Source organism: Arvicola amphibius, chromosome 3, assembly GCF_903992535.2.
Source record: "Arvicola amphibius chromosome 3, mArvAmp1.2, whole genome shotgun sequence".
Lineage (NCBI taxonomy): Eukaryota > Metazoa > Chordata > Mammalia > Rodentia > Cricetidae > Arvicola > Arvicola amphibius.
Window position 1 is genome coordinate 187,138,874 of NC_052049.1, and position 18,548 is coordinate 187,157,421.

Consider the following 18,548-nt stretch of genomic DNA (forward strand, 5'->3'; position numbering starts at 1 on the left):
CTTCAATTTAATTTATATCCAAAATATATTTAAATATTCCAAAAGTATATCGAACCCAAATTATCAAAAATGTAAACAAAATTTACCTAGCTTACATTTATGAGCTGTGTTTTCAAGCTTTTAATTTACCCTGACACTCTAAGAAAAACTGACCGAGGTTACACTGGAACTGCAAACTGGTTTCAACTTTAAAGAGTCTCCTTGCAGACTGTTTCCTGGCAGGCCAACAACCAAAGCTACCATCATGGAATCTAGTGGTGTGCAGCATCGTTCTAGGTAGGAGACCAACACATCACTCTGACCATCAGAGATGCTCTCCCGGCAAGCTCTGGCTTAGGCCGCCTGTCCTGTGCTCGGCTGGCAGTTATCCACAAATGCTCCACACAGACCGAGACTGCAACTGGCCGCCCTGGGTCCTCCATGACACCTGCCAGAATCTGTGATCTCGGGAGCTTCATGGATGGAGATCTGAGGTGAAGTTGAGAAGCAGGAGTGGAAACAGACTGGCCTTCCGGGGACGGGGAGGGGAAGTCAAAGGCTCCATTCACTGCATAATGCTGTCCTCACACTCCATAGTCAGACTGCCTCTCCTGCAGCTGTCTGGTTAGGGTCTGATACGAAGACAGAAGAGCCACTCCTATGTGAAAGAGGATTTGCCAGGTGTTCCTCAGCCCGTGCAGGTACACGTTGCCCAGGCAGATGAAGGCCAGCATCAGCACCACCTTCAGAGTCCTGGCTGAACTATAGAACAGGTACAGGTAACACTGAAATGAGACCACAATACAACCAGTCAGAGAGAAGCAGACAGCCTCAAGTCAGATGCAGCCACAAACAGCTACATGAGTGCACCTATTCACTGACACCTGCATGCATGCACCTAGTCACTGATGCCTGCATGCATGCACCTATTTGCTGACGCCTGCATGTGCCTAGTCACTGATGCCTGCATGCATGCACCTAGTCACTGACACCTGCATGCATAAGCCTGTTCACTGATGCCTGCATGCATGCACCTATCTGCTGACGCCTGCATGCATGAGCCTATTCTCTGAATTCACTACAGCAAAGCTGGGACCTGTGGCTGTTAACCACCGAGTGAACAGGAGGAGATTCAAAAAGAACAAAACAGGTGTCACAGGAGGAAGGATGCTAGCGACACACAGGCACATGTCCAGCCTGGGGATGCAGGAAGAGAGATGCAGCACAGGGGGCAGACCAAGACTGCATGGCCTCCCTGTGAAGTCCCCCTCAGGGACCTGATAGTTGGATAAGCTATGAGGGAAAGCCATGCGTTCACACTGTGGTTTCTCCTGAGTCACAGCCACCCCAGGTGTACTATTCCCCCAGTCAGGGACTGCACCCACCTGGACGATGCAGGCCACAGAAGGGACGAAGAAGGCCAGGATGTTCCCAACTTCCTCCTGGGCGATCTGAAACAGATCCGGGGCACACAGAAGAAAGGTTTGGCTGAAAGGAACCACCATGGCACGAAGCTCGTCATTCCCATTTCCCGGTGTGACTGAGTACAAAGATGCCCCAGGCACGTGACCTTGTTCAATGTTACACAGACCACACACTCCTGTCTCGGGCCGTCATGCCATCATGCTACATCCTCAACATGCAACGAGCTCCCGCCCCTCAGCCCTCCCAACCCTTCTCATCTGCTAGTGCTAAGCTTCTTCCAGGACCTCCTGCCCCAGGCACTGTCAGCTCCTCGATGCCAAGAGACCCTCAAGGCAACCAACCAGGCACCAATTCTACTGCACACAGCTGGCAGGTGCCTGATCCACACCACATACTGGTCAAAAACGACATGTGGTAACTAACCGGCCTGAGGGTTTTCACAGCCACGGTTCTGACACAGGCCCAATGCCGCTCTTCAAAGGGCCCAGTCCACATCAGCCTTCTGGGCTCAACACCCACGAACCACCATCCCTTACCCTATAGTCAACACCTCTCACTGCCATGAGTACTATGGCTTTGTCTTTTGTTTTTTGTTTAATTGAAAATTCATACGATATATTCTGATCACAGTTTCTTCTCCCTACCCCCTCTCAGGCCCTCCCCACACCCCTCCATCCAACCAATTCCATGCTTTCTTTCTCTCTTAAAAAAAACATGCAAAGCCGGGCGGGGGTGGCGCACGCCTTTAATCCCAGCACTCGGGAGGCAGAGGCAGGCGGATCTCTGTGAGTTCAAGGCCAGCCTTAACTGGGACAGATCCATAGCTACACAGAGAAACCCTGTCTCAAAAAACCAAAACAGCAAAAACAACCACAAACAAACAAAAATCCTAACTGAGCTGATCAATAGACTGTCTCCCATTGTCAGCTTCCGTAGCTTGTCTTTCCACTGGACCGAGAAGCAGGGCTGGGGATGTAGCTCCAGGTAAACAGTGCATGCTGAGGCAGTCAGAAAATCCTGGGTTCAATCCCCAAGGCCACCTGTAAGGAGTGTTCTGCAAGGTGAACTCCGCGGATGAGGTTCAGGGCAGCGCACATGATGTTGAGCACGAGGGAGAGGACGCCCAGCGCCGTCACCGGCTCCATCCGGAGATTCAGAGCTTCACAATGGAAAGAAAGGAGCATTCAGTGAGAACTGTATCTCTGCGACACGAGAGGACGGGATACCAAAGCCAACTAGACCTCTGCTAACAGACCCACGATGCTAAGCACAGAACCACAAGCACGCATCTAAAAAGCAACAGAAGTTAGTGGGGCAAGCCAGAAATGAACGCCAGAATGGATCTGAGAAACGGAGGTGAACTTCTTCCAGGAAAGAAAGTTTTTCTCATGTCAGAGGCAAATCTGTAAGCACTCAGTTGCCTTTTTATCTTAAGCAGGGGTGGCTTGCCCCAGAGGGGTGTCCAGAGACCCCTGTAATTGTCACCAGGACAGGCAAATGCCAGTGGCACTGCTAAGCATCCTGCAGGTCATGGGATGCCTCAACACAGAGTCGCCCAAAACGGCACGCCCACAGGCCAGGCTGGGGCAGAAGTATCCAGACTCGAGAAGCATTTCCTCCACCACCTCAGTCTCCAGTCTGTAAACTGTTCCACTCTATTCCCAATAGGGACGATGTTCAGTGTCCCGTGGGCACCCAGACAAATCCACAGCAGACACCCAGGAAGAGGAGGCGTTCCATCTAGAACAGTCTGACTGTCTGGGCGATCACTGTAGCCAGGATGATAACGGGAACACGGACTTACTCTCTCCCGATGCTCATCAGTCAAACGGATTCTGGTTCACATATACTGCCCAGTCCCCTTTCCTGCCGTAATCCTTCCTAAGTATCCTTTCTGGTCCTGACAGTTTCCCGCAAATAACGCACAACACATGCCCTGGAAGCCACAGTCCAGCTAAGACTAGTGTTAGTGTGTTAGTTCCCACGGAGAAATCCGAGTTCCCACTAGAACAGAACATGCTACCTGTGAGGACTCTAGCCTTGGGACAATTAGGTGAGGCAGGAAAATGTCCTAGACAGGTGGGTAGCTTGGCGCTTTGGGGATTTGCTCCTCTTTTCTAAGTGCTTAAAGAAACAAAACAAACCATACATTACAAAGGGGGTCCCCGTGGTCACTCGTGGCAAGGGAGAGCTTGGGCTTGATTACCCGGCCTCCTCCTTCAAGTTCTCCCAACACTAAACAGGAGCAGCCTGCTGACTGGCAGGCGAGCCAACCTGGGAAACTATTGGTTTAAATACATGAAGCCCAAACCAAATATACTTAATATGCCACTTAAATTTCAAGCCAGGAGCTTATTATGGAAAATTTAAAAATTAGATTGTTACGATGTAGACAGCTCTTCCAGGGGACATGTGTGCAAAGGTCAGAGGACAAAGGTCAGAGGACAATGAAGGGAGTCTCCTCTTACCATGTGGTCTTCAGACATCACACTCAGGTGCCTGGGGTAGAGGCAAGCCTTTACCCCAGAGCCACCCACTGGCCCCCACTGTAGAATTTTTAGATGGCACATAGATACTGTCCCTACACCCTTCTCCAACAAGAAGGTTGTGGCTTCCCAACACAGGCTTCCAATGCCTGTGTAATGTGGTAAACCACAGAGTCTCAACGCGGGGCTTCCGACACAGTAATTTTCATAGCATGGAAACCTGTAAACTTCACCTTGATGAACAACCAGCCAAGATGGCCTGGAACCTCCAGAATGTTACCACACTGCTTCCTTGAAGAAGCCACTCTCACAACAGTAAGGTCTTGTTTTTGTTTTTATAACAACTATGTGGAAAAAGGTTCATCTATATCCAAATATATCCCAAGATATTTAACATGCTACCACCAAACCAGACCATTTTTGTCTCCACCAGAGAACAGCAGGCACTTACCAGACTCGGCGTGCACTGGGGTGTGGCCATTCGGCACGCCATTGGCCACGTCTGTGCCCTCCAGGGACAGAAGTGCGGGAGGCTGGAGCTCAAGCTCCTCCTGAATCTTCTCGAAGCCACTCTTCATCTGGGAGGAGCTCATGTGGTTAAAATGCCACTTTGTTTTCTGAATGACACTGTCTGGAGAGAGAGAGGCCCAAGGTGAGCATCGCCAGGATGGGCGCTCCAAGGCAGCATGCGGGGAGCAAAGCGCCCATTGCTAAGCAACTGGCAAGTCAGCCAGATTCCAAACTGAGTCGGTTATGGGAGGTCAGGTGACTGCTACGCATTAACACTAATCTGATCCATTTCTTCAAAGCATAATAATTAAGTGTGTCTGCAGAAATCTACCAACCTCAGCTACCCCAGAAGGGGCAGGAGGCACCGGACTGAACTTGGAGTTGGGGATGAGAATCCCTGACAGTCTCATGTCAAGAGCTTTCTGAAGATAAACATGGCTCTACAGTACAAGCTGGGAGGCCATGATGGGGGGTGTGCGGGTTGTGTTGGCTGGAGCCATCTGGGAAGAGGAACCTTTCCAGATGAGAAACCGCCTGCATGAGATTGGCCTATGATGGCAAACCTGTGATGAGGGAAGGCAGGAGCCCGCCGTGGGCAGTGCCACCCCTGGGAAGGCGGGCCTGGGCTGTACAAAAATGCAGACTGAACATGCTGGCCATGGGTGGGGCACAAGCCTGTAAGCAGTATCTCTCCATGTCCTCTGCTTCAGTTCCTACTCCAGGTCCCCTCCTTGAGCTCCTGCCCTGACTTCCCTTCATGAGACATATATATATATATATATATATATATATATATATATATACACATATATATTTTATATATATATGTGTGTGTATGTATGTATGTATATGTATGTATGTATGTGACATATGTGTGTGTATTTGTGTGTGTATAATATATATGCATATATATATCGTGAAGTATATATGTCTATATATACATATATATGCACACACACACACTGTAAACCAAACAACCCTTTTCTTCTCAAAGTGCTTTGGGTTGGTCATAATGTTTATCACAGCAATAGAAAACAAACTAGGAAAGAAATACTGGTTTTTGAATCTTTCAGTCATATTACTATTAACCCATTTCAACAAATGACATGGCTTTATCTGTTTCGTTTTGTTTTTTTAAGCTAAGGGTTCATACAGTCCAGGCTGGCCTCAAATTTGCTAGATAGCCAAGGATGGCCTTAAAGTCCTGATGGGACCAACCGCTAGGATTACAGATATGTGCCACCATGCCTGGCTGACAAGTTTTTGAAGTTTTCCTTGCATGCCCCAATCACACACACACGATCCCAACACCACTATTCTCTGACTCATGCTCCCACACACTAAGGAGTCATGACGGTGCTATGATGTGGGAAATCCTTTTGTAGATGTGTTGCTTTTATTGGTTAATGAAAAGAAGAAGCTGCTTGGGCCTACGGTGGGGCAGCATAGACCTAGGTAGGAAAACTAAACTGAATGCTGGAAGAAATTAGGCAGTCAGAGAGATGCCATGTAGCTGCTGAAAGAGAAAGATGCCAGAACCTGGTACGCCACAGCCTTGTGTGATACACAGAATAATAGAAATGGGTTAATTTAAGATGTAAGAGTTAGTTAATAAGGAGTCTGAGCTAATAGGCCAAACTGTTTTAATTAATACAGTTTCTGTGTGATTATTTCAGGTCTGGACGGCCGGGAACGAACAAGCAGCCTCTCTCTACAGTGCTAGGGAAGGTCTCCGGTTAGACTCAGCTCACTGCTTTGCAAGGAAGCCACATACACAGACAAGGGGGGAAAGAATGCAGCTCCACTCCTCTCTAAATTAACCAATGCCAAGGAAGCCACAGCTGTGGTCTGTCTGGAGACAGACACCACCCTCCTGACAGGAAGAAGAGGGGCCAAAGAAGGCAACTTCATGAGAGCCTCCCAGAGTACCCTAAGTCTGCCACAGTAAAGGCTGGACACCCAGAAGGTGCTGCTCCCATCCACTCCCAGTTGCTGTGGGATATCTGTGCTCTGTGTGAAGATGCACTGCTGTGATTGGTGTAGTAAAGAGCTGAGTGGCCAATAGCCAGGCAGGAGAGGATAGGCGGGATATCTGGCAGGGAGAGGAAATCAGAGGGATGAATCTAGGCATGCGGAAGATGCCAATGGGTTATGGAACAAGTCAGACAGGACAGAGGAAAGGTAACCGAGATACGTGATAGAACGTAGATGAATAAAAACAGGTTAATTAACTTATAAGAGCTAGTTAGAAAAAAGCCTAGGCTAAGGCCAAGCTTTCATAATTAATAATAAGTCTCTGTGTTGTTATTTGTGAGCTGGCAGTAACAAAAGAAAGAGCTGACTACACCCAATGGCCAGGCAGGAGGCCACTGAGGGGTAGTGAGGACTCTGGCAGTCAGAGCCAGGGGGCCTAAGTGCTGGCCCCCCTCCTGACTGCCTATACCAAACACTTCGGATCCCTGCTCAAGCCCATCCCAGAGCCTGGATATCCAGCACCCTTCTCTGACTTCCTAGACCAGTGGTTCTCACCCTTCCTAACTACGACCTTTGGCTGAGTTCCTCATGCTGTGGTGACCCCGGCCATAAAATTATTTCATTGCTACTTCATAACTGCAATTTGACTACTATTATGAATTATAATGTAAATATCTGTGGTTTTAGATGGTTTAGGTGACCCCTGTGAAAGGGCCCTGGACCTCCCTAAAAGGGTCATGACCCACAGATTGAGAACACTGCCCTAGAGCTCAAAAATGAACCATACTTGGCAAAAACTGTGTGACTACCAGGCTGTGTTCTGTAGATTTAAGAACTACATAGGCTCTTCTGGCTGAGCCTGGAACAAACATGTCTTCTGCCAAAGCAGGCCTTGTCAACCTGCTGAAGGAAGGACCAAATGGTCTCATTTCCAAACTGTCACAGCCGAATGTTTTGACAAAATGCAGAAAAAAAAATTGCAGGAATGTGACATCATCACAGGAGTTAGAAACATTTCCTCCACTTCCGGACTTACCATGGAGGAAAATTCCCAGGTAGCTCGGCCCCAGGACTGGTGTCAACAGAACTGTCTCCAAGTATAAGACAGTAAACACTTCAGGCTGCTGGGCACATCCTGTCTCAGGAAAAGCATCCGTAGACAGATATCTACAGATATCTATTATCCATAGATAACAGCCCTGACTCATATAGCATAGCTCTGAACTATGCAGACTATGGTTTGCTTCGGAAGCCTATGGAGAAACTTCCTCCATCTCCCCACAGGCTCTGAAGACACAGAAAGCCACCATGGTAAGCTTCAAGACCACTTTAATTCCTATGAAATCAGAGCATATGGTAGAACCTCCTGTGGTTTTCCCGGATGGTTACGGACAAACCTAGACTTCAGTTTCTATAAACATAACATCATATGAGAAAGAAAAGGACGAAGACAGTTACAAACCGAACTCAAGAAAAGCGTAGGGCCGGGAGGCCAGGCCGATGTGTGTGGCGTCATAGGAAGCTATGAAGTCCCACCACAGAGTCTCCAGGAAGCAGAAGGCCATGGCTGCCGGGCACTGGCGCGAGCAGATGGCCATGCAGGCCACGTCCCCCGACGACGAGAAACTGAAAGAGAAGGTGACATCTGAGCTGCCAGGAGACAGAATAAATCCCACCTCATCTTGGGTTAAGGTTTTTCTTTACTCTGCTTTAAAGATAAGATCTCTCTGTCGCTCAGGCTGGCTTCAAATTATGTACCCGAGGCTGGGTCAAATTATATAGCCAAGGTTAGCCTTTAACTGATGAGCCTCCCGCCTCAGCCTCCTGAATACCAGGATTACAGGTACAGACTCGGTACACACATATACATTCAGGCAAAACAGTCATACACATAAAATTAAACAAATAAATCTAAATTTTAGAAAAATTTAAGGAAAGACAAAGGCTGACAAGATGGGTCAGCAAATAAAAATAATAATAATAATAAAGGTGCCTGCTGCTGGGACTGATGACCAAGTTAAATCCCCAGAATCCACATGCATCTGTAACCCAAGCACTCCCAGGACAAAATGGGAACCGGTGACAGAACAGCTTAGAAGCTTGCAGGCCAGCTAGCCTGCAACAAGGGAGGCCTGACCTTAACAAGGTCGGGGATGGGCCTCCCTATGAATGCTATGGCATCTGAATAACCACATTTCTGTGTACATATATGTGTGCGCACATGCATATATATATACAACATAATAAGTCAAATTTAAAAAAGAAATGATTGCCAGGCGATGGAAGTACACACATGTAATCCCAGCACTTGGGAGGCAGAGGCTGGCAATCTCTGAGTTTGAAGCCAGTCTGGTCTACAGAGTAAGTTCTAGGACAGCCGGGGATCCACAGAGAAACAGTCTTGAGAGATTTGAAAAAAGAAGAAGAAAAGAAGAAAGAAGAAAAACATCTTAAGCTGCCTCCGTGACAATGAGAGTGGATATTTAACGCAAAATATGAAGAAGCAGGTGAGTTGGGGTGACTGACCTAATGTGCACAGGTGTTGGGGTCAACCCTGGCACCATAAAAACAAGCAAAACGAGAAAAATCAAGAGCAGAACATTTTATGTCCTGTTTTTTAGAAGTTACCAAGACAGCCGGATTTAATTATGAGGTCGTGGACTTCTTCAGGAAAAGGGAGTCCTGTCTGATGCACAGCCTCCTAAGCGCATGCAGATGGCGCAGGGAGGAGGCAGTGGAGTCAGCAACTCCAGGAGTCTGCTCCACAAGGGGGCAGCTCAGGCCTCCAGCCACGGTCCTCCCTGCCTGATACTACCCTTCGGCCTGCCCTCGGGCCAGGCTGGCACTTGCCTTCTGCTTTTATGATTCTGAGGCCAAACAGACCTAAAAGGATGCCAGCGTCTCTGGCCAGTTTTAAGTATCATGAAAGGGGAAGAAAAGGGACTTGGCAAGCAAAGACCTAGCTGGTAAAACCACAGGCAGGCGTACAGTCTGTAACAAGCCATTTGACTATTTCCAAGCCTGCCTTGCTACTCAACACAAGAAAGGACCGAACACACGAGAGGCAAACCTGGGGCCCAACTGGCTGCTTTCAAATCCTGGCTCCACTGCTCACTAGCTGAAGCTTCCTTAAGTCGCTTGGCCTCAATTCCTCCTTGGCAAAGCATGTGACCTGTCTGGCCTGCCTGACCCTGCCAAGTGCCTCATAATCCCCTGAAAGCACAGGAACGTCGTGAGGATACGAAGCATCCATAGCCTCTGCCAGCATCGTCACTGGTACCCACCGTGGGATTTCCCTATTGTACTAACTCTGTATCTATTTCTCTCCTTCCCACATGAGACTTTATGTTCTTTGAAAGGAGAGACTCACCCTCACTCACTTTCATTCCCCTGCTGTTCCCGTCATGGAACAGCCAAAGGAAAATCCGGGCTGAGATGAGGCTTGGTTGGCAGAGTGCTTGCACACCCCAAGTGTGGCAGTGCAAGCTGTGGTCCCACCAACAGGGAAGTGGAAACAGAAGGATCAGAGGTCAAGGCCATCCTCAACTGCCCTCTAAGGTCATGGCTTGGGGAATGCTCGTATCTGGGCTCCTCCACTTTTCCCTCCCCGGCATTTTAACATAACTTCTCGTCTTCTTCCTTCTGCTGTAGCTAAGTAAAAAATAGAATGACTAAAGGGGTGCCCCCTGGGGAGGAGCCAGGTCTCCCCACATCCAAGGAGGCTCTACCGTCAGCAGATGATCAACAGCACTGAATGGCGGCTCTGAGGATGGACATCCACTCCTTCCCTGACTCTGTTACAAGCGCACACCACCTGACTGCTGAGACCATACCTTTAACCTTCAACCCACGCTGCCTTCAGCAGTGTTACCTCAGCCTGTGGGTAAAATGACCCCAACTTTGCTGACGTCCTGGAGAAGCGAGTGTGTTCACTTACTAGATATGGAAGTCACGGCTTTCTGCAGAACCTCGGCCTGGATGCTGAGCCAGCCTCTGGGCTAAGGCCTTGAGCTGCCTCCTGCATTCCAGAAACTCCTGGGCGTAGTAGAAGTCAGTGGAGGCTGAGAGGGGCAGCCCATCCCTCACCCGTACTATGCTGGCAAAAACGATCATGGGCATGGTCTGCCAGAGAAGTCATGAGGACACCTGAGGGAAGCAAGGTCACCTGTCAGTGAAGCAGGTGATGGTGCCAGGGACCCCAACACTGGAACTGCAAATTATTTCCCCTATGCCACTCCCGGTTCTTCCCATTTCGCTTTCTTCCCTCCTCCTCTTCCTCCTCTCCATTGAAGCCTCCTCTTCCCAGAACTAAGCCTACTGGGATGAAGCACACAGGGATGGAGGAAGAGGCGGGGCCAGCAGGACTGGGGGGGTGTGGCGGGCAACAGCAGCAACAGCAGGAAGTAGGCTGCAGAGTTCAAGGTTTCAAGGTCCTAAAGGGACAGGAAGTGCCTGACCCCAGCGGCCCTTGTCAGGCCACCCAGGGAAGGAGGTCCTAAGCAGTTCAACTGCCACACAAGAAATGGGGGGACATGGAGGCGTCTGGGCATGGCAGCGGCAGTGCCAGGGAGGGACAGAAGCAGCTGGGAGCTGAGAGCACAGCCTCCGGGATTTCTGCTGTATGACACAGAGCCAGTCTTCAAGAGGATGAGTCCCTGCAGATGGCTGAAGGGAACCAGGTAGTGAACTGCATCATAGGAAGATATTAAATATTTGGTCATGCTACGTGAACACATTGAGAAACAAAAGGAAATAGATCTGGGCCTTGTGGTGCCTTTGGCAAATGAGGAAAATGTACCTCTGAGGCTGGAAGGAAACTGGTGTTAGCACAACCACACGGCCCAGCAGGGGTTGGTCTACTGGCTGACCCCATGGGACATCTGCACAGGACACAGTCAGCACACCTGTGTATGATTCAGCCCTGCAACCAGGACTGACTGACGAGGTGGCCAAAACAGCTTCAGCTGGTCTTTCCGTGCTACATGTCCCTCTCTGTCCCCTGCCTGTCGGGCCCTCCGTGTAGCGCAGGCATTGGGGGGTACGCCAGCGGTACTGCTCCAGGGAGGCAGCCTTGCTTCAACACTGCTCCGGGCTATTCACCTGTGCCCTTCTCAGGGCCAGGTTCTCTCCTCTCTCTCTCTCTCTCTCTCTCTCTCTCTCTCTCTCTCTCTCTCTCTCTCTCTCTCACACACACACACACACACACACACACACACAGAGAGAGAGAGAGAGACAGAGAGAGAGAGAAAGAGAGAGACCAAGGGAGATCTCAACCCCATTATATCCCCAAACCTTCCAGGCTAGCCAGGCTGGACAGACTTTTCTCATCTCCCCGGTTTAGCACGTCCCTAAGGTAGGTTGTTAATAACAAAAGCTGTGCCTCAAATTTCCTGCAACCACCAGGGGGCACTGTAGGCTTTGTAGCCTTACAAGGTGGATGCTGATCCAGGGGAGAGCAGTGGGTGAGCATGGATGCTGGAAGAGTTAAGACAAGCCCCAAGCACCGCAAGGTAAAACATCTACCAGCTGGGCAGTGGCGGCACACACCTTCAATCCCAGTACTTGGGAGGCAGAGGCAGGCGGATCTCTGTGAGTTCAAGGCTACAGAGCGAGTTCCAGAGCAGCCAGGGCTACAGAAAAACTGTCTTGAGAAATGAAAAAAAATACAAAAACCAAAAAGTATAATATGTGAGTCGCCTGTTAAGGCTGCAAGGAGGAAACAGGTGTCATTTCCAGGGGACAGTAATCCTGAGAACCAGTTTGGCCGCTCCCAGAAGGACCCAGAAGACCTCACTGGAAGACTTTCACTGACCAAACCTGCTTTTCCCCCATAGGGTAAATAAAAGTTCTAACTGACTTCAGCTCTGTCCAGTTCTATGAGAGCTGCCAGGAACTGAACCTTTAAATCCTTCAAAATATCTGATACTTGAACAGAGGTGGCATTAGGAATATGTCACCTGGGGCTGGAGAGATGGCTCAGAGGTTAAGAGCATTGCCTGCTCTTCCAAAGGTCCTGAGTCCAATTCCCAGCAACCACATGGTGGCTCACAACCATCTGTAATGGGGTCTGGTGCCCTCTTCTGGCCTGCAGGCACACACGCAGACAGAATATCGTATACATAATAAATAAATATTTTTAAAAAAAGAATAAAATACAGACACCACTACAGTGCCACTGCCGGAATTTAACGCAGAGGAACAGGAGAAGGAGAGCTACACGGCACTGGGTACAGCTTTGTTTGCCCTGACAAGAACCAGAGCTGAACACACCCCAGGGCACTCACGCCACAACACACTGTTAGAGTAAAAAAAAAAGGGAGCAGTAAACCAGGCTCGGCGCCACGTGCCTTTAATCCCAACACTCAGGAGGCAGAGGAGTTCCAGGGTGGGGGTGGGGCAGTTGGTAACAAAAGGTCACACACTGGGCTGGAGTTCAGTGGAAGAGCTGAACGGCGTGGCTGAGGCCTTAAGTTTGGGCTTCAGGACAATATCACCATAAAGAGAGAAAAAGGGGGCTACGTGCTGCATGAACACCTCTGCGTGATGTGCTCAAGGCCAGCTTGAGTTACACAGCATACAGCGCGACCTTGTCTCAAAAATAAAAGAGCTGGGGATGCAGGTCAGAATTAGAGCTTTTGCCTAGCATGCACAAGGCCTGGGTTCAGTCCCTACTACCTCTAAATAAATAAATAATAAATCGATTGATTAATTAATTAATTAATTAAATGAACCAGGTGAAGGGTCCACGGTATCTCTTTGTGTATTATCTTTGCAACTTCCTGCGACTGTAAGAAAAAAAAAATAAAAGGAATTAACATCAGGTTTCCATGAAGGACTTCTTTCTTACAAGAGTCATATTTATGGCCGCCAACATGAGAGCCCCCTCTGCTCCCTGTGAGAGCTGAGAGAAACCTCTCCCCGCAGCGGCTCCACATTTACAGGGCATTTTTAAATTGAAGATAAGATGAAGATGATCAGGGCTCAACAGACAAAGCTGCTGCGAGTCAGCTAGCATTCAGTTTAAAACAGGCGAGTAAACCTGGGCTAGATGACGCCGGAGGCTGTGGAGGGAGGACCACAAGTTCAAGGTTGGTCTGGGTTCTGGAACAAAATCTTTTTTTTTTTTCGAGACAGGGTTTCTCTGTGGCTTTGGAGCCTGTCCTGGAACTAGCTCTTGTAGACCAGGCTGGTCTCGAACTCACAGAGATCCGCCTGCCTCTGCCTCCCGAGTGCTGGGATTAAAGGCGTGCGCCACCACCGCCCGGCTCTGGAACAAAATCTTCACATCACCCTGGCCACCTGGGGTCAATCCCTGGGACCTATGTGATAGAGGGTGAGCCCTGACTCCGGCAAAGTATCCTGGTTTCCACAAATGTGTCATGGAACACACACATATACACGTATACACACACATGCACTGCCCAAACATGCACATATACACACACACACACACACACACACACAGACAAAAATATTTTATCATCTGGGTGGTGGTACATGGATAATAGTGAGTTCCAGGATAGCCAGGGCTACACAGTTCAACCCTCTTTCAAAAAAAAACCAATAAATCAATATAAATATTTTTAAGAGAATGGCTGAGAAGATGAAGAACCGAGTTGTCTATTTATGTTCATGGAAACAAGAATGTACATTTGCAGCATCTCTCCATACCTCTGGACCACATTTGAACACTCTCGCACAATATTCCTCTCGGATAGAGAACAAGGAAGGTTTCTACGGACGACATTCTGTGTAAGCAGAAGCATGGGTGATGGTCAAAAGGTCCATGCTCATATGCTTTCTAGAACACATTGTTTTTTTCAAGATAGGGTTTCTCTATGTAACAGCCCTGGCTGTCCTGGAACTCACTCTGTAGACCAGGCTGACCTCGAACTCACAGAGATCCACCTGCCTCTGCCTCGAGTGCTGGGATTAAAGGCGTGCGCCATCACTGCCCAATTTATATAGCACATCTTAATCCACTTTCCCAAAACAAAACTCTCTTTACCACTGTTGGCAACTGCCAAGCATCAGGTTCTCCCTCTCTACCCACAGACTCTGTGCCTACACCGGAAGCCATCTTCACTGTCACTTCCTCTCCGGTTTACTCTTTACCGTCCCCCAAATCCCCCTAACATGCTGGCACGGGGAGGGGGGGCTGATGTGCAAAATACAAACTTCAACTAGCAAAACAAGCCAAGTTTAGCACGCAAACACTTAGTCAAGCGTAAACACCCACCATAGGCACACTTCTGAGGGAGACATGCTAAGGGAACCGTGAACCCGTGATGGACTCACGCTCAGCCACAGGATCTGAGACCTGCTTACTGAACGTGGGATCCTCTAGGCTCCACGTTGCTTGGGGATGGGGTAAGAGGGACGAAGAGGTCAACTAAGTCATCTGTAAGGGAACTGAAAATATGTTTGTTTTGGGTTTTGGAGACAGGGTTTCTCTGTGTAACCCTGGCTGTCGTGGAACTCGCTCTGTAGACCAGGCTGGCCTAGAACTCACAGAGATCCGCCTGCCTCTGCCTCCAGAGTGCTGGGATTAAAGGGCCACCACCTCCCGGCTTGTTCTGAATTTCTTTACGGGACCTCAAGATGTCCTCTCTGTTGCCCGTAAAACATTAAGTAGCATCTTCCTGAGGAAGCTGGGGTGCAACGGAACCTGCTTATCAGAGTCAGACCACTTAAAGCCGTCTCCATCTTCATTTCCCTAGTGCTCTTCACCTGGAGAAACTTTCTGCAGACTTTTACAGGCATTCGCCCTACCCACTGGGTCTGTTCTGCACGCTGCTTTCGTTTTTCTGATTTATCACCAATTACACCAACCGAGTTGGGCATGGAAGTCAAACACCTGTGACCCCAGAACTTGGGAGCTGGAGGCAGGCGGATCCCAAGCTCAAGGCCAAACTCGGGTTACAGGGAACCCTGTCTCACAAAACCACAAACTGGACCAACTCCTTTCATCAGTGGCAACTCTCTTCCTTCCGCGGCTTTGGCTTTGTGCAAGCTTGACGCCCGCCCTGCTCTGTAGGTTCTTTGTCCTGGGGATAGTATCCAAGTCCAGGAAAGTTAGTGCAGGGGTGACCAGGCCTCGAAGAAACCAAGTCCTGCAAGACCAGCAGGCTAAGGAAGCTTTGCTATCAAAAGCCAGAGCCAGGGCCAGAGCTCAGCTTACCAAAGGAGAACCGCCGCCCCGCCCCTCCCGAGACACGCCCCGACCCCGCCCCGGGCAGCAGGCACAGCGGGCTGCGCAGCCCAGCTGGTACGCACGGTGCAGGGGCCCTGCCTAGGCGGATCCAACGGCCCCGAGCTGCAGCCTGGTGACCTGAGTCCCGGCCCCGCCTCTCCACGCCCTCTTGTCCCGCCAGCCTCACCTCGCCCCGCGGCCGACCTCCGCCTCGGCCACCGCAGCCCACCCGGCCGGGTGCAGGTCACCGGCGGCCGGGCTGCAGGAGGTAGGATGCGGTACGCGTGCGCACAGCTTGAACTCTCATTCGCTGCTGCTAAGCGACGCTCACACCCAAACAGACCAATCGTGGCGCGTCTCCTCGGTCCAGTTGTTGAGACTCCGGAATTGCGTGAATCTTAAAGGGCTGGCACCCGCCTGCTCTCCCACGGCCCGCGCGCGTCTCGCCTGCTGGGCTGGAGGCCCAAGCGCGAGTCTCACCTCGAGCCGTGTGAAGAGACTCCGATGTCCCCTCGATGCCTGGCCCGCGGCGGACAGGACTGTTCTCCAGAGACGTCCAGGCCCGCTGACTGGAGTGACACTCCTGGGCGTGGGTTCTTTCAGGCTGCGCGGTTGGGCAAGAGGCCCGAGATAGGGGATCCGAAGAGCACGGCCTCCTGCCAGCCTGGAGGAGGTGCCAAAGTTCGATCCCCGAGCGACACACCCTCTCTGTGTGGCTGGAGAGGGGACAGGGTAGCAGAGTTAGACCCTACCTGTTTTGACACGTGCTGAGCACAGCCGTGTATGCCAGTCAGGGTGAACACAGAAAGGCACTCCTGGCTCCAGAGACCCTGTCGAGAGGAGAGGGTTGAGAACCAGGCAGGAAAGCGGCGTCTAAACACGAGTCGTGCTTCTCAAGATAATTTACAGGAGCGTTTGACTTGGACTTGGGGCTCAAGGAAAGCATCCCCGAGTAGCAGCCAGGTGAGGAAAGGAGAGCTGGTGTGTTTCAGAGACATTCGCTTGTGCACAGCACTCCGTATGGCTGACGGTGTAGCTCTGTTGACTGAATGCTTGAACTACAAACCCCCGGATCAGCCCTACCTTCTCTCCTGTCCTTGGCATCAGAACTCAAGCTCTCCTGCGTTTTGGTCTTAGACCTTGCATCAGTGACTACCCAGTTCCTGGTTCTCAGTACCTCAGCTTCTTGCTGTTTTACCATCGGCTCACTGATACTTCATTTTTATTTTATGAGACAGGGTCTGACGTATCCCAAGATGCCCTTGAACTCACCAAGCTTGAACTCAGTATGTGTCCGACGGTGACTCTGAACTTGAACCTCCTGCATCCATTTCCTGTGTGCTGGGACTACGGATGCAGTGCCTCCACGACCCGTCTGTGTGCCGCCGGAGCTCAAACCCAGGGTTTCCTGCCTGCTAGACAAGAGTTCTATTCACTGAGCCACATCCCCAGCCCCAGCTTTCCTGATTCCCAGGCCAGGTGCAAGACAGTGAACCCCAGAAGTGGCTCCCCTGGTTCTCAGACTCCGTCACCACAAGAGCGCATTCTCCTAATAAATCCTCATATAGACAGAAACAGCCTTAATAGTTCTGCCTTTACAGGAAAGCCTAATGCAGGTACAAACTCAGCAAGCAGCTGGATAGACAGGTTGCAGTTCCGTGGAGAGAGCCACACTGAGTGAAGACTTCTAAAAGGCATTTTTCTTGTGGGTGGAAATGGAAACTGGGCTTACGTAACCCCAGACAAATGACAAAATGAACACAAGAAGGCTTGTGGTAGTCTAAGATAGCCTCTGGGCATTCCCGGTATTCAGTCCTGCCATAGTCCCCTCCCACACTGAGTCAGGGCTGGTCTGTAACAAGCTTCAGCAAGCCCCTAGGCAAGCCCATAGCAGTCTGGGAGACTTAGAGAGAGTTAGAGAGAGAGAGGCCGGCGCCCTGTCCGCTGTGTGCTTTGTCTAGTTGGAGAAATTTGGATACTCAGCCTCCAAAATTCTGGATTTAGCCAGTGTATTGTCTGTATTCGGGAGGCTGGTACAGAAGAACTGTCATGAGTTTGAGTCTAGCCATGGTGAAATAGTGAATTCTAGGCCAGCTCGACTAAATCTGAGACCCTAGCTTAAAAAAAAAAAAATCCAACAGTGGGGCTGAAGAGTTGGCTCAGGAGTTTAGAGCACTTATTACCCCTGAAGAGGACCTGGGATTGACTCCCAGCTACCCATGGTAGCAAGCTTTCTTTTGGGCTACCAACAAGTTCCCAAATCCTGACGCAGAGAATTTTTTCTTCTTCTTTTTGGTTTTTCAAACGGCGTTTCTCTGTGTAACAGCCCAGGCTGTCGTGGAACTCGCTTTGTAGACCAGGCTGGCCTCGAACCAAAGAAATCAACCTGATACAGAGACTTATTAGTGATGAGTGCTTGGCCTAATTTTATCCTCGTCCCGCTAGCTCTTATAACTTATTTTAACCTGTTTCTCTTCACCTACGTTTTGCCTCAGGGCTTTCATTTAGTTTGTCCTACTCTGTGACTGGGTGGCTAGCCCCGGGGAATCTTCCTCTCTTTCTCCGTGGTTCTCTCTCCTCTCCCTCTTTTGAGCCTAAATTCCTCCTCTTATTCTCTCTGTCCACAAGCCCCTACTATCCCTCTACTGCCTAGCTATTGGCCTTTCAGCTTTTTATTAGACCAATCAGGTGCCTCAGGCAGTCAAGGTGAAACAACACATCTCTACATAATGAAACAAAATGTTTTAGATCTTTGCCTAGTTAAAGTAATATTCCACAATATTTCCCCCTTTTGTTTAAATAAAAAGAAAGATTTTTAACTTTAACATAGTAAGACTATATACAATAGGAGTAATTATCAAGTAAGAATTACATTTACAATATCCAGTCTATTTTTATTTAACAAATTCAGAGAAATCACTTTATTATCCAACCTATCTTGATGAGTCCAAAGTTCTGTACCTAATTTACCTTCTATCATA

At 49.6% G+C, this 18,548-nt stretch overlaps 1 protein-coding gene across 2 annotated transcripts; it reads right to left on the reverse strand.

The window, feature by feature from the left end:
* Positions 1-545: 545 nt before the first annotated feature.
* Positions 546-16,189, reverse strand: Sec22c (SEC22 homolog C, vesicle trafficking protein). 2 transcript variants are annotated; one of them, XM_038324340.1, is made up of 7 exons: positions 16,048-16,189; positions 10,312-10,520; positions 7,837-8,000; positions 4,342-4,521; positions 2,445-2,563; positions 1,365-1,430; positions 546-764 (listed from the first exon to the last, which is right to left on the reverse strand). In XM_038324340.1, exons 2-7 carry the CDS (start codon positions 10,491-10,493, stop codon positions 564-566), a joined length of 912 nt encoding a protein of 303 aa, XP_038180268.1. In that variant the 5' UTR covers positions 10,494-10,520; positions 16,048-16,189; the 3' UTR covers positions 546-563. The 2 variants fall into 2 exon arrangements, with proteins under 2 accessions (XP_038180268.1, XP_038180267.1); XM_038324339.1 differs by lacking the exon at positions 16,048-16,189 and adding an exon at positions 15,755-15,888.
* Positions 16,190-18,548: the final 2,359 nt, after the last annotated feature.